This window comes from Microchirus variegatus (genome assembly GCF_963457635.1).
Source record: "Microchirus variegatus genome assembly, chromosome: 5".
In the NCBI taxonomy this organism is placed as follows: domain Eukaryota; kingdom Metazoa; phylum Chordata; class Actinopteri; order Pleuronectiformes; family Soleidae; genus Microchirus; species Microchirus variegatus.
In genome coordinates this window covers 32,054,142-32,068,136 of record NC_139806.1, presented here as the reverse complement: position 1 = coordinate 32,068,136, position 13,995 = coordinate 32,054,142, and the positions used below count along the sequence as shown (strand labels likewise).

General features: G+C 39.8%; 1 protein-coding gene across 2 annotated transcripts; it reads right to left on the bottom strand.

The window, feature by feature from the left end:
• Positions 1 to 666: 666 nt before the first annotated feature.
• ubxn4 (UBX domain protein 4) lies at positions 667 to 12,671 on the bottom strand. 2 transcript variants are annotated; one of them, XM_083889955.1, is made up of 13 exons: positions 12,488 to 12,671; positions 11,903 to 12,005; positions 10,358 to 10,386; positions 9,920 to 10,038; positions 9,025 to 9,193; positions 8,396 to 8,507; positions 7,824 to 7,878; positions 6,433 to 6,597; positions 5,318 to 5,445; positions 4,618 to 4,720; positions 3,426 to 3,557; positions 2,998 to 3,212; positions 667 to 1,616 (listed from the first exon to the last, which is right to left on the bottom strand). In XM_083889955.1, the coding sequence occupies exons 1-13, from the start codon at positions 12,567 to 12,569 to the stop codon at positions 1,559 to 1,561; spliced, it is 1,470 nt and encodes a 489-aa protein (XP_083746081.1). In that variant the 5' UTR covers positions 12,570 to 12,671; the 3' UTR covers positions 667 to 1,558. The 2 variants fall into 2 exon arrangements, with proteins under 2 accessions (XP_083746081.1, XP_083746080.1); XM_083889954.1 differs by having other exon boundaries at positions 669 to 1,611.
• Between the last annotated feature and the right edge of the window lie 1,324 nt (positions 12,672 to 13,995).

The following is a 13,995-nucleotide window of genomic DNA, read 5'->3' as shown; positions in this document are numbered from 1 at the left end:
TGTGACGGGTGCAGAGAAAAGGCTTTTTCTGCATTACTCTTCCATACAGCATCTCCTTGTGTAAAGTGCACGGAATAGTTGAACGATGCACAGGTCTTTGGAGCTGGTCTGTGGGTTGACTGTGCCTGTTCTCACCATCCTTCGCCTCTGCTTATCTGAGATTTTTCTTGGTCTGCCACTTCAGGCCTTAACTAGAACTGTGCCTGTGGTCTTCACATTCCTCACAATGTTCCTCACAGTTGAAACTGAGAGCTTAAATCTCTGAGATAGCTTTCTGTATCCTTCCCCTAAACCACGATGTTGAACAATCATTGTTTTCAGGTCATTTGAGAGTTGTTTTGAGACTCCCATGTTGCCACTCTTCAGAGAAGATGCAAAGAGGAGACACTCTTACAATTGACCTCCTTAAATACTCTTTCTCATGATTGGATTCACCTGAGTATGAAGGTCAAGGGTCACTGAGGTTACCAAACCAATTTATGCCTAATACATGCCTAATTTTGTTTAAATAATTCTTGCACGCTTTCTGTAAATCATATCAACTTTATTTCACTTCTCAATTATCACTGTGTTTGTCTCCTATCTGATATATTTAACTGACATTTCTCATCCAAACAACCAATGATTTATAAAGGAAAATCATGAACATTTACAGGGGTGCCCAAACTTTTGCACACCACTGTATCTCTAGATATCTGCATAGGTAGAACAACAATGTGCCAACAATGTGCCAACAATGTGCCAACAATGTCAACAGTTTATAAATTTAGTAATTTGTTGTTGCAGCCCTAAACCTTTATGAATACACACACGTCACCTAATTCCATTTAGCTCATCTTGCGGTCATATGGGTTTACTGTATGAGGTAACATGATATTCAGATATATATCAGCCAATCATCATAGAGAACAGTCATTTAATATTAGACCTCAATAAACCAGAGGTCTAACAGTGTGAAGTGTGTGTGGAGGATCGAGATCTGGTGAACAAAGACAATCAAAGGGTTTCTGGAAAAACGAGCTGCTTTAATCTTTATTATTTAGAAGAACTAGTAGTCGTTTAGTTGTGTACGTGAGACCACAGTGGTAGTTGCACAATCCTGTGCAATCCTCTGCCAGCAGCTGTAGGCTGTAAGAACTTTATACACCCAAATCATAAATGCCTTCATTCTGTTGTTAGAAGTCGGATGTTAAAATGTAAAGCTAGACTCAGAAAACATCTTCAGATCTTTTACTCTCCATTTAGCAATTATAAGCTGAAGTTAACACAGTTTAAGACGGTGTGAATAACCCAGAAACCAAAGCGAAAGATGCTGCTGTAATCTGAGTTAGGAGAGAGAGAGAGAGAGAGAGGAGATGCTGTTGGATTAGGACTGATCTGCCCATGCAGGCGAGATGCAGAGCAAACGACCGGAACATAATAAGACAGAGAGAAAAGAAGACTCAAGGATCTTCAGAAATCATCCACCGCTCAGGACTGAATTCATTCACATTTCACATCTGCTGGGTGGAGTTCCCGTTCCAGGTGTTGTTGTCGTCCTCACTGTCCTCCTGAGTCCTCAGACTGCAGATTTTACCCTCTTTCTTGAAGTTTTTGGGACGCTTCTCCAGACTGTGCTTGGAGAACCATGGAGGAAAAGGACACCACATAATCTGTCAGTTTATCCAGTACACGGCAATTCAAAAGCACTGATATTGTTCCAATAATCTGCTGGTCAAACTGGGCTGATGAAAAATGACGCCACTGTGTGTGTGTGTGTGTGTGTGTGTGTGCACATGCTGATGTTAATGTCACTACAGGAAGACTGAAGACTTAATAATGACGTCTGCATTTGGATTCAGGGGGAAAAATGTAAATATGAATTATCAGCCCATTAACAACAAAAAATCCAATATCGTGCATCTCTAAAAGGTAAGAAAAAAAAGACAAAAGACAAACATTATTTTCAAACACAAGAAGCAGAAGACGATGAAGATAAGCCACAGCAAAATGCAAGCACTAGAGAGTGGTGGGAATATAACATTGTTTTCCCAAAACAGCATATTGGTTTTCTACATAAAAATCTTTCTTGACGCTGTCTTGCTACTGGGCCAAGGTGGTCTTCTGACGAGAGAGTGTGGTCGACGACGTGGGCAACTCCTCCCCACTATGATCCAAGTCCTTTTTGTGCAAGTACCTGTGTAATGCATACGTGTGCCTCTGCTTTTAAAGTTTAGCGTTACTTTAGAGACTCAATTTAACAACCGGGAGTCACGCAAACATGACAAAATCGATGTTATCACTTGCAATTTGGTGTCTCTGCGTCTCTCCACTTGTGTTTGACATCGGGATGGAAGCAAGCGCGATGATTGGCCGCAGTCGTCTTTTCCCAGCAGGCTAAAGTTGCTAAAGTTAGACCCATAGCCTGTAGCCTGTGGGCTGCTCACTGATGCATGCAGTTGAACTGAAAGCCGCCATTCCCACCGAACGGGCTGGATACAGTGTGCATCCCATCGAAGGAGAGGTAAATGCTAAAACATCGCTGCTCTTGTGATTTACTTATCATTAAAGGTGGTAACCCTCATGGGAAAATGTTGAACATTTTTTCATAATATTACATACTTTAAAGGGCCTGATGTTGACATCTATAATGTGGATTCTTTCATTTTATAAATGAGTATCGGAAACAAGTTTAACTAGTAAAACTAGCATTTAACACTGTTTTCACTGGTGATACCACAGACCCTACAGAGACAAAGACCCTACACTGAAACCAAGTCTTAAGCACCAGCAGCACAACCTCAGTGGATCAACCTGAGGAACCTTGTGTTGCCCGTTTCCTAGGTTTGGAAACCTCTTGTGGGTTCCCATCACAGGTATACAAACTACAGGTACCAAAACATGGTATTAAATGGATTTCTGGGGCAAATTATTGTTATTATTATTATTATTATTATTATTAGTAGTAGTAGTAGTAGTAGTAGTAAGTGAAACTGTGACCCAGTGGGTGTCCCTCACCTCTTTGTCTTGTCCGAGGACGATGATGGGTTGGTATATGAGCTCGACTGCTGAGATGGGCCTTGAGATGCTGGTCCAGGAGGAGGTGGAGTTGTAAACAGGAAGGAGCTGAGGAATCTCCATACAGCCAGCAGAGGATAGATGATTGTGCCCAGAATACCCCAGATGCCTCCTCCAGAGGACTGGATCACTGTGTTGGTAGGCCGACCTGTATGCTGAGAGGAATAGCATCCAAATAAATCTGACATTAGAGGCAAAGTGAAGGGGGTGCTTCAGCATTTAGTGACAACAGCAAATTTCTTCCCCTTTATATTTTCCCTGTTGTTACTCATCTCTGTGCAGTAAGAAGTAAATGTGATAGCACACCATATCACATCACATCTAGGTTACAGGTCTGACACACAGGGGGAGGAGTCTGGTCTACTCACTGGCAGAAGCACAAGGGAAGCACTTGGTGCCAGTTCCAGCTCCAGCAGAGTTTTGCTCATGTCTTCACTGGTGAACTCCCGTCGAGGGAACATGGTAGCCAGGGAAAAGTTGCTGTAGCGGTTTCTCACTTCCTGAGACAAGATCAGCACAAGTGTTACATAATTATGTAGAGTGGCTTTTTTTGTCATGCACTTTAACAGCATACTACTTTATCATGCACCTCAAATCTGAAATGAATAACTTTATACAAAACATTTTATTTTAGAATGTGTAATTAACAAATGTGCTTTTGAGCATTTAATGGTGAGTCTTCAACACAACGGATCTAAGTTAGGGGTGAATTTTGAGGCTACGCTCATGTTCAGGCCATGCTCCCTACTTAATTGCAGGATTTCACAGGAAACATTTGCAGCTTTTCTAGAGGAACGTCTGACTGGGTGTACACCACAGGCGTCATGAATATTACATTGGAAAAATATTAGTGCACTGTCAGTCTATCCACCCAGCGCTGTTTCCATTGCTTCGCCATAAAACTATTCCACTTGACTGAGAATCTGCTCCAGGTTTTCGTTGTTACCTATAACTACAACAACTCACAACATGCATGCATAACCTACAGCAAGTGAACCTTCAGTGCAGACCGCTCAAAGCTGTATGAGGTAATGTCAGCACCAGTGCCATCTCACAACAACTCATTAATGTTAAATTTAACAATAAAACATTATTGTTATGGTTATTGAACAATAAAAAAGGGATTTTACTAGCGTAAGCTACACCTACTATAGTGCACAGAGCATCATGTGCTAGTATGTTTTATTGTAAGCCAATTGGAGGCTTTTCTATCATGCACTGCACTTGAGCGCTATAGAATATAAAGACACTAACCGTTACTCACAAAATCAGCTCAAAATATTGTTTTTGTTATAAAAATCTAAGTCGATTACATTTTTAGAGCTCAATTTCCTCCATTTCATGAATCATAATAATAATAATAATAATAATACATATGCTACACCTCAGTCTGCTACCTCACTCCTGTTTCTCTCTCTCTAAACAGCAAGGGGCTGGTGAATCGAGGTGTGCGAATCAAGTGATTTAATCTCAAAATATTCTCATTTTAAAATCAGGGAAAATACAACCCTAAATTGATAACATTAAAAAGTGGACTGGAAACAGACTGGTGACACAGACCTGAGCAGCAAAGTGTTGAGCATCCTGCAGTGTGCTCTGCGACGGGAACTGGTTGGTGAAAAACGAGCCATCTGGGAGGCGGAACTGTATCCTCGCGATAGTACTAAATATAAACACAAACACAATTTCACAACACGACATCTAGAGTACCAATCCTGTAATTGTAGTAAACCTTTATCGGGCGTTTTAAATCAAGTTAATGTATGTAAATAGACCTCCATAATTCACTTATATGTACCATAGGACCACTCTGTGGTCGCTTTACAGTTGAAGGACAACTTGCTCTACCGCTCAGCTACCGTTAGCGTGGGGAAAATAGGAACCTACTGGATAAACTTATGTTCAATGATTGTCACTCGTGTTCATAGCTTGACTGATCATTATGGAGAGTTAACTTTCAGCTTTCAAGACTTATGTTTAGATAGATAAAGGCAGGATTTATGAGATTTCTCTTCTTCCTGGTCCTTGAAAAAGTTAAATAAATAAATAAATAAATAAAATATTGATGGTGTGTAGTTTTGTGGTGTTGTTCATGAATCATGAACAGTAATGTGATCAGTGACACATTTCCTGCTTGAACATGGCTACTGTTACAAAAAGGCCCATTGTTTTAGTTAGTTAGTTTAGTCCGAAGATTGTTCTCCTAGAGTGCTGGCAGCTCCAGTGAGTACTCTTTGGTCTCCGTCATTTTATTTTTTACCTCCTCTGTCTGACCAGTGCCTCCTTCCTGGCCTCCTGCTCTACCTCTCTGGCCTTTAGTGCGGCCTCTGTAGCTGCCTTCTCCTCATCTTGGGTTCTGGCATATCGAGCAGCTCTGTCAGCTCGGTCCTGCAGAGTAGGAGAGAAAAAGGGGCGCAAGAGGTCAAGCTTGTGAATTTTCTTGTCTTATATGGCATCTATCAGTCAAGTAATACAAGAGTTTTGCTTGTTGAGAGTACAAGCAGAATACAAGCATCAGAGATGTTATTTGCAACATAGTTTTATTTATTTATTTATTTATTTAATGATCCAGCCATAATTAAATAGGCTGATGTATTTACTCTCATTCTCGTTAATGCGAGTAAAACAACACATTTCTAAGGGAAACCGGGGAAATAGACAACAGTGTGTCTCCAACAGCAGTGTTTGATACATAATTACTTCAGTTAATAACAGCGGGGCATGAACTAGATGAGTAAAAGCCATGTTTACCATTCTCTGATTCTATTATAGAGCTTCACGAGCGTCACATGACACAGCCTCTATGAACTGCCATGTTGGCAGCCTAAGATGCAGTACAACATGAATGGGAATCAACCTGTCAGAGTGCAATGGGCATTATAAATCCATAAAGAGAATGATTTATATATGGCTAAAGTTGACAGACTGAATATATCCTTTACTTACCATGCACCCTGCATGCTTTTTATGGGTTTGGAAACAGACAGAGAGGACGATATTCCAGACATGCACTACGCATAACGTTAGCATTCGCAATGGGAGCAGTGATTTAACCTCCGCCATCTCTCCGGATCTTTGGGGGATCTGGTAAAATGCTCTCCTGTTAGCCTGTCTCTGACTGTTTTGGCACATCGTCTTCACTTTTATGATGAAAAAAGCCGGCAAATTGACAAGTTGTCCAATTGATGTCTTGTCTATAGAGGTGGACAGTGTCGTTTGCTATTAGAAGGCACTATCTTTGTTGAATGACATCAGCTACCGGAGCTCTATTGTAACTAAAGTTAGATGAAAGCAGCAATAGCACCAGAATGGACCATTTTAATTTGTCATTACAATGCAATTTCTCATGTAAAAGAGAGAAGATAGTGGGGTTACCTGGGCGATCTGCAGTTTGACCCTCTCTCTGGCAGCCTTCTCCTCTGCCTTCTCTCTGTTCCTTTCGTCCATGAGTCGCTTGGTCTTGTCATCTTCCTGTTTCTTTTTAAAGTCCTGCATGTCCTTCCAAACCTTCCGTCTATCTATTTCTCTCTTGATCTCACCCTGAAACAAACAGCACACCAGATTTAAGCTTGCCATTTCAACAACGTAAGGCGGAGACATAAGGCACAGCCCTAATTCTAAATGTAGACACGTGCTTGTACAATGTCGTGGATTTCTGGCTCAACTGCCAATGTGCACAAACGTGTCACAACAGGGATTTAAGTGAAAAAAATAATAATTAATTAATAAGTAGTAAGAAGGTTTTAATCTCCACCATTTACAAACTCAAGACCAATGACAATTTAAAAGAAGAGGGTGATTTTGAACAGCTTTTGCTTATTGTCAGTTTTTATTTATGCAATTTCAGTGTCTCTCAATAAAACTGATACTTTTTGCTTGACTTTTTTTCGTAGTCATACAAATAATCCACCCATTACATAGGCATGTATAGTGTTGAGGGCCGAGTCTGGTGTGGCCTTGTGCTTACTGTGTGAGTGAGAAAGGAGACGAAGTGTAGGCGTGATGTGTGCAGCCAGTCTGTTAAAGACTGTTAAAACCCTTAAATAACAGCGGGAATAGTAACTCACGTCTTACTTACGAATACACAGCAGTAACCCGCTGCTGTTAGCGTTGTTATGCGCCCATGACTGCAGACTGATTTTTATTGGATGCATCATGGTGGGAAATTTAACAATAATTATGTCGATTGGATCTATTTTAAAAACACTTTGACTTTTAACTCTCTGAAGTAGTTCAGCACGCAAACAGTTGTTTGCATTAATTCACATGGGGAAATGTCACTGTTGAATTCACATGTGAATTAAGTTCATTAAAAATGTATTTCATGTAATGCATTTTGAACTGTTACGGTGGACAGGTGTCCCTCATCTTTGTGCCAGGTGAGGTGAGTGCTAAACAATTATGTTATTAATTCATTGATACAAAACTGTCCAAAGCTTTGGTGCTCAAAACAATAGACGATTGAACAGATTACTGCGGCAATCGGTGCGTTCTCACGGAAGATACACGCGCTGATCCATATTCATGGCAGAACATAGTTGACAAATTACTCATATTATTATTATTGCATTACTGTTGCTATTATTAATCCATATTGTGAAAGAAAATGTCAAAATGTTCTATTTAAATGTGAAATGTCAGGTGATTTTACAGTTCAATTTAATTTAATAGAACGTGTTTTTGTACCATTGTTGTAATAAGTGTTGTATACAGGTAACATTACAGGTGACAGTGAACAACATATGGTCTAAGTACTGTCTCCTTACCTCCTCCTCTCCTTTTTTCTTTTGCTCTCGTCTCTCCTCAAGTTTCTTGGTTAACCTGATTGAACAATGATACAGTATCACATTTAACTTGTGCAACTACAACAGTTAATGAGAGTCTTTCACTCACTCTTTCACTTTTTTTTTTTATTAATCCTTAACCTTAATCATCTTTATCTTTAATTTATACGAGTCAGAGCACTGAACTGAACGTAGGGCTGATTGGTTGAACATCATTGATTAATGCTTTTGTTCAAGAGATTCTGACAGTTCATTGGTGAAGAAAATTAAAGCTCAAGTTACAAGGTAAATCTTAATGTAAAGCTAATGTCACACAGTTAATGTCTCACCCTGCAGGTGGTGACTGAACTGTAGTGTTCAGCTGCAGTTCTACCTGAACTTATACATTACAGTGAAAACTCTTTATGTTTAGGACTTAATACCAGTATAGTTGGTATGTTTTATCAAGTGATTTTCTCCAACTACTGTTTTAACCTAAAAAGAGATTACGTCTACAGAACCACAACATAGAAATGTGCATATTTGATATCTACAATATGTATTTCTGCCTCTACCTTTCCACCTTGGCATCCAGGGTCTCGTCACTCTCTGCATTATCTGAAGAAGCATTGTCTGCACTCGCTGTGGCTGAGAGGCTGCCATCATCTACTGGGCTTGACAAAGGTCCTACACACAAGAGTAACACAAAGGTTCAACACTGGTTTAACTGAATATTTAACACCCTTTCAACACGATGCAAAGGAAAGCTGCTAAAGCTGAAGAAAAGCAACCCCAAAGCATGATATTCCCACCACCATGCTTCACCATGGGTATGATGTTCTTTTGGTAATGCTAAGTGTTGTTTTTGCACCAAATATGCCTTTTGGATTTGGCCAAAAAGTCACACCCTAACACATTTTCCCACATGCTTTTGGGAGACTAGATATAGTTTTGCATATTTTAGGGTGGGTGTTTTCCTTTTCTTAGTAAGTAGAGTAGTAGAGTAACAAAAACGACCAGTGAGTCAGTTACTTGCTCATCACGGGCATCTTTGATTACTGAATAAAGTGAAAAAAAAGACCCGACTGAACCAATGCTGTGTCTCTCTCTCTAATTAAATGATGCAGAATAAAGTGCTACAATGGATTCATTTCCTTGTACTACAGTTCATCTGTTGATAACTGCATGAAACAGGCTGACTTACCTTGTGCCGGTCCTGCTGCAGGCTCTGTGGCTTCTGCTGCTGACCTAACGGGCACTGCTGCAGCAGTGGCCACAGCAAATTGTGTGTCGGCGTCGTTAGGTGGGGTGGTCTCCACAAGAGTATTTGTCTCTGGCAGCACTGTCACACCTCTAATCTGCTGAGTGTGCATCTATTGGATAACACGGAAGAAGAAGATTTACCAGCAAGAAAACACCATGCAGAATGAGCGGCTTTCTGCTTTCAACTGCACGATAGTGGCCGTGCTCGCAACACAGTGTCTGAACCTTCAAAGTTTCAAACATGCTGATGTCATTCAGGATGATATTGGACATTTTGCCGATGTTTGATATATTGGGAGTACTTGGCTGATAACCGATATACACGTTTTGCCCTGCGCCAAACTGCAGAGGGCTTCCCACAGAGTGGCAGTGAAGTATTGTTTTTTTTTAGTGGCTCTGTGTGACTGTACGTTTGTGCTTCCACACTTGCACTTGCTAATATGACCAACAGAGGCCACCAGAGGCTTGTTGGCCTTTATTCACTATTGAATTAAACAGAAAGTTCAAATGAGGCTGATTGGAATTATTTTTTTTTTTCAGGAATTTGGAAATTAATACAATAGTCTGTATCTGTATCGGTCCGATATTGTCAATGCTTCACTATGCACCGTCTAAAAATGAAATGGCTAGCACAAATGTGTTGTTAACAGCTTCATAGTTTAAAAGTAGACTCAATAAATAAACTTGAGAATGATCTGTATTGGTAGATAGATACTCGAGTTTGTGATGTCGGTATTGGACGCAAAAAAGTGGTGTGATGCCATCCCTAGTAAAACTGTTGCTCAAATAATGAGGGAAGTTATAACATGCATAGAATCCGTTCCCTGTAACCATACCTGCTTCACTCTGTGGATTCTCTTCATCAGGTCTTGAGCAGACACACTGCCGGCGATGACCTCCAGGGGAATTCCATTTTCTCCAATAAAGAAACTGGAGGGTACGCACACCACTGGATCTTCACACGGGAAAGGTTGAGGAACAATCTCCCAGGCAGTGATGAAATACTGACTTTTTTTAATAATAATAAAAAGCAGTTTTTCTTTAATGCACCATGTTTTTGCATTTATCCTGTCACAACCTACAGCATAACCTCCTGGTTCATTCTCTAAATTAACATACAAACACTCTGGCTATCAAAAAGTAGTTTGCGATGTACACATCTATTGGTCTAGTCAATGCATCAATACAATAAATAGCTCCCTTTGAGATAACTCACTTATTTTCTTTATACATTAGTTTAAGTTCAAAATAAACAGACACAATAAAAAAGATACAGAACTGAGAGAACTGCACACAGGCCTCACTGTGGAAAAGAAAGAGAAAAATCAAACATAATATGCATTAACATGTCAAGTCAGTAAGGTATTATATGAAACACACATGAGATTAAATAGTTGTGTTATTGAAATAGATGCAAGCAGCTGTATTTGCTGTGAATGAGACACATTATTCAATGAATAATAATAGTAGTCGACTTCTTTGTGATTTGATTTTATAAATGTGAAATTAAAGCTGCAGTAAATAGATTACTGTTGAACTTTCATCCTGCAGGTTATTAAAATGCTTACATTGTGGCTGACTGTGCTGAGCTCCTCTCAACAGATGTGGAAGGACAGGTCCAAGGCAGTCTCTCCTTCATCAAAGTAGTTATTGTTTTTTTACTTTCTACTTTTTCTAAATTTCTTTGCATCATATAAAGTTGCTGTTGCCCAGTGATAAGAGTTAACAGTACTGCTTTTTTTAAATATGATCGAACTGCTACTGTAATACTACTCAAACTTGTTATGTAGTTATCCATATTATTCCTCTGGCCCTGGCCCATGATGTCTTGCATGAATTATAGGGCCGACTTTTGGCGCGTCGTGTTGCTGAAGCAGATTTCCATGGTAATTTAACATGTGGGAACATTAACCCGTTACACCTCAAAAAGGAATTAAATATTTTAATGTAACTGTAGCCCTATGAGACTTCTTTAACCTGTATAAATGTCTCATTAGAACAGTGCAATACAGTGTCTGTATTACCCAAATAATAAGGAATGTAAAGAATTAAACTGTCACTACAGACAGTAACTCTATAAAGAATGTGAAAGGCTCTTATGTGTATCAGCATTTAAACAGCAAGAAGGTCACTTATTTTTTTAAGGGGGTGGACAAAATCCTATTTAAAAGGCATTCTTAGTGTCCCTTCTGCACTAGACGTCTCACCCATAATCAATAATGTGGAAGTGCCTCCAGGAATAAGGTGGATAGATGTAATGCTCTGAAATTCTGAGTTATTAGCATATCACTACCAGCACCTGTACATAAGAATAAGTGATCAGGAACAGCTGTCACTCCTCCTCAACCCATGTGACAGATGCATTTGTCAAGTGAAACTGCTCAACAATTAGCCATACTTTCTTTACTCTATGATACTTGAGAGAGGTAGTAAGGTGTTTTTTAGGGTTTTTAGTGTGCATGTGTATTGGGTGGTTGGCAGTGGGTGAAGCAACAGATCAAAACACCAAACCAAGACATTTAGATTTTGCTGCCCGCATGTGAAAAATATATATTGAGAAAATCCTGTCTGGACATCGTTTCAGTTCAACATGTTCATATCATGGCTTTGTGCATTTACTTACAGCACATTTAATATTGCGTCATGCTCAAAAAATATATACAGGTTCAAACACCATTTAAGCTCCAGCACCGTTAATAGTGTTGTTAAAAGCCAAAACAATAGCCAACCCAAGTTGGGAGAGAGCTGGAAATGACTTCACGTCGATTTGACCTGCAGCTGAAGTTGAGCAGAGTAAACACAGATGTCATGAAAAATACCTCTTGGCATCGAGTTTGATGGCCACACAGCAGTTGAGTGCCGCCTCTGACACAGACTCATCTTCCCAGCTGGACATCAGCTGTGCCGACTGTTCATCTTCTCCTGCAGAGAGAGAGACGGTGACAGTGGAGTGACAGTGTAGTGACAGCTCACCGTTCACAGCAACAGAGCTAACAAACAAGCAACACTCTGACGCAACAGTGACCCACCAAAAACAAACAGCGGCAGCTTAGCTTCTCTGGCTAACATGTCAATATTAATGTGAAGTAACTGTATCCCGACTGTCAGGGACAGACCCACAGACATAAGCTGACTAACTGGGGTTAGCTGCTCTGACATTAGCAAGTGCTCCTAGCAGTTAAATGAATGTGACGGTGGTATAAAAGACGCCAGATTATGTTACATAGGCCGTAAACTTGCTTTAGGTGACACGTCTTTCCTCTGCGAAGGATAGATGATTATGCTAACTGGTTTATAGCTAAGTGGGGGGCAGCTGAACCGGGAGTTAGCCGGGAGCCCATTAATTCTTACATGTAGATGCTAACGTTAGCAAGCAGGTTAATCGACACACACACACACATTACCTGTAATGACGACGACAAACACCAAAGTCCGCTGTTTAGCCGTGTTAATGGCATCAGGAATCGAGCCCTCAAACCAAAGCATGATTACAACCGTGTTTTCTTCTGCTGCTGCTTTGGTGACGCTGGTAGCAGCTATGCTAACGGTGACATCAGTTCATGAAGCGTAGTGGTACAACAACCATGGATGAATGATCAAATAGACGGGCAGAGCTCAGCAGCGCCACTCAGTCCTGCTGAACATATGCAGTGGCCACTTGTGGTATTGCAGCAAATGGAAATCCCCTGTGGCCCAAAAAGGATTTTCTCTGTATTATGTGAGTAGATTTTGTTCGGTAAATATTTTTTAAATTGTATTTATTTTAGAATATTAGAAACATATTATTTTTTTTACTGAAATAGGGTAATAAAATAGGATACGAATAAATAAATATTCTAAAGTGTTTTGTTCACAGTTCCATAAATCTAAAAGTATTCAGGAAATCACCCAGAACATTTTGAAGGACAGTGACTCCAACTTCCACAAGATGCACATACAACACTTTCAGGTTCATACCTTTGATGTACATACTAGTATGTGCATTGAAACAAGAATTAACAATAATAATAATATTGTGCACATGAGCAAGAAGAGACAACTTACTTTTTAACTACATGTAATGTTAATGTAGCCACTGCGAGTCATGCAGCAAGTTCCTGCTCAGACCAAAAGACTCCTGAGCCAGTGTGTCCATGTGTGTGTTTATGTAAAGTGCCTATTAAACATTAACATGCATATAAGTTGCATACTAGTCCTTTATTAGTAATCATTAAGCATGTATTAACACCTTATGTAGGAAAAATCTTCATTCATGTCCTAATAGAGGTAGATTAAGGTTATGTAGAGTGAGGTGTTAATGGCGATGGAGCTACTTTACACTGCTCCAACCACTGATCCAACAAGTGAACTGAAAAACTGGCGAAGGTTGGCTATACCTAGTTAATTATTAAACAACGGGTGTGATTTTACACAGCACAAGAGAGCACATAGCAAAGCAAAGGTTAAAAAGGGTGAGTGCAACTTTAATGTTTTTAATCACTTAATTATTGCAGTCTGATGTGAGACTGAATGCTTCATTAAAAAAAAAGCCTGTGAGTCTGGAAAATGTATATTTTTAACCAGTTCTTGTGGAGGACCCTCGTCTTTGGTTTGAGTCATGTATATCACAGAAAAAAAGTTTTGTTTTTTTTCCTATTTCACACATTTCTGTCAGATCATATTTGATAACTATGATGGAGCCTTTGGATTTGTCAATATAATATTATGTGTTACCGATATGGCTGTAAATCAGTTGCTGCACTGTGCAGAAAACGTGCTCTTTTGACAAAGATGTGCCAGAAGATCTGAAAAGGAGAACCGAGTCGACATCAACTGGCAAGATAACACACACCTTGTAGAAATAATATGCCACAAGCTCTGCATCCTTTGTCATGTATGTGATTGTATGCACCATTTTATCTTTACATAGATA

What these genes read in the sequence shown, in the direction of transcription:
- ubxn4 (XM_083889954.1), bottom strand. Translation starts at nt 12,569, where the DNA reads ATGCTTTGGTTTGAGGGCTCGATTCCTGATGCCATTAACACGGCTAAA. An exon ending in TGTGCAGTTCTCTCAGTTCT is followed by an intron (nt 10,039 to 10,357) that starts GTATCTTTTTTA and finishes TCCCGTGTGAAG; the next exon opens with ATCCAGTGGTGTGCGTACCC. An exon ending in CTTCCCTTGTGCTTCTGCCA is followed by an intron (nt 3,213 to 3,425) that starts GTGAGTAGACCA and finishes TATTCCTCTCAG; the next exon opens with CATACAGGTCGGCCTACCAA.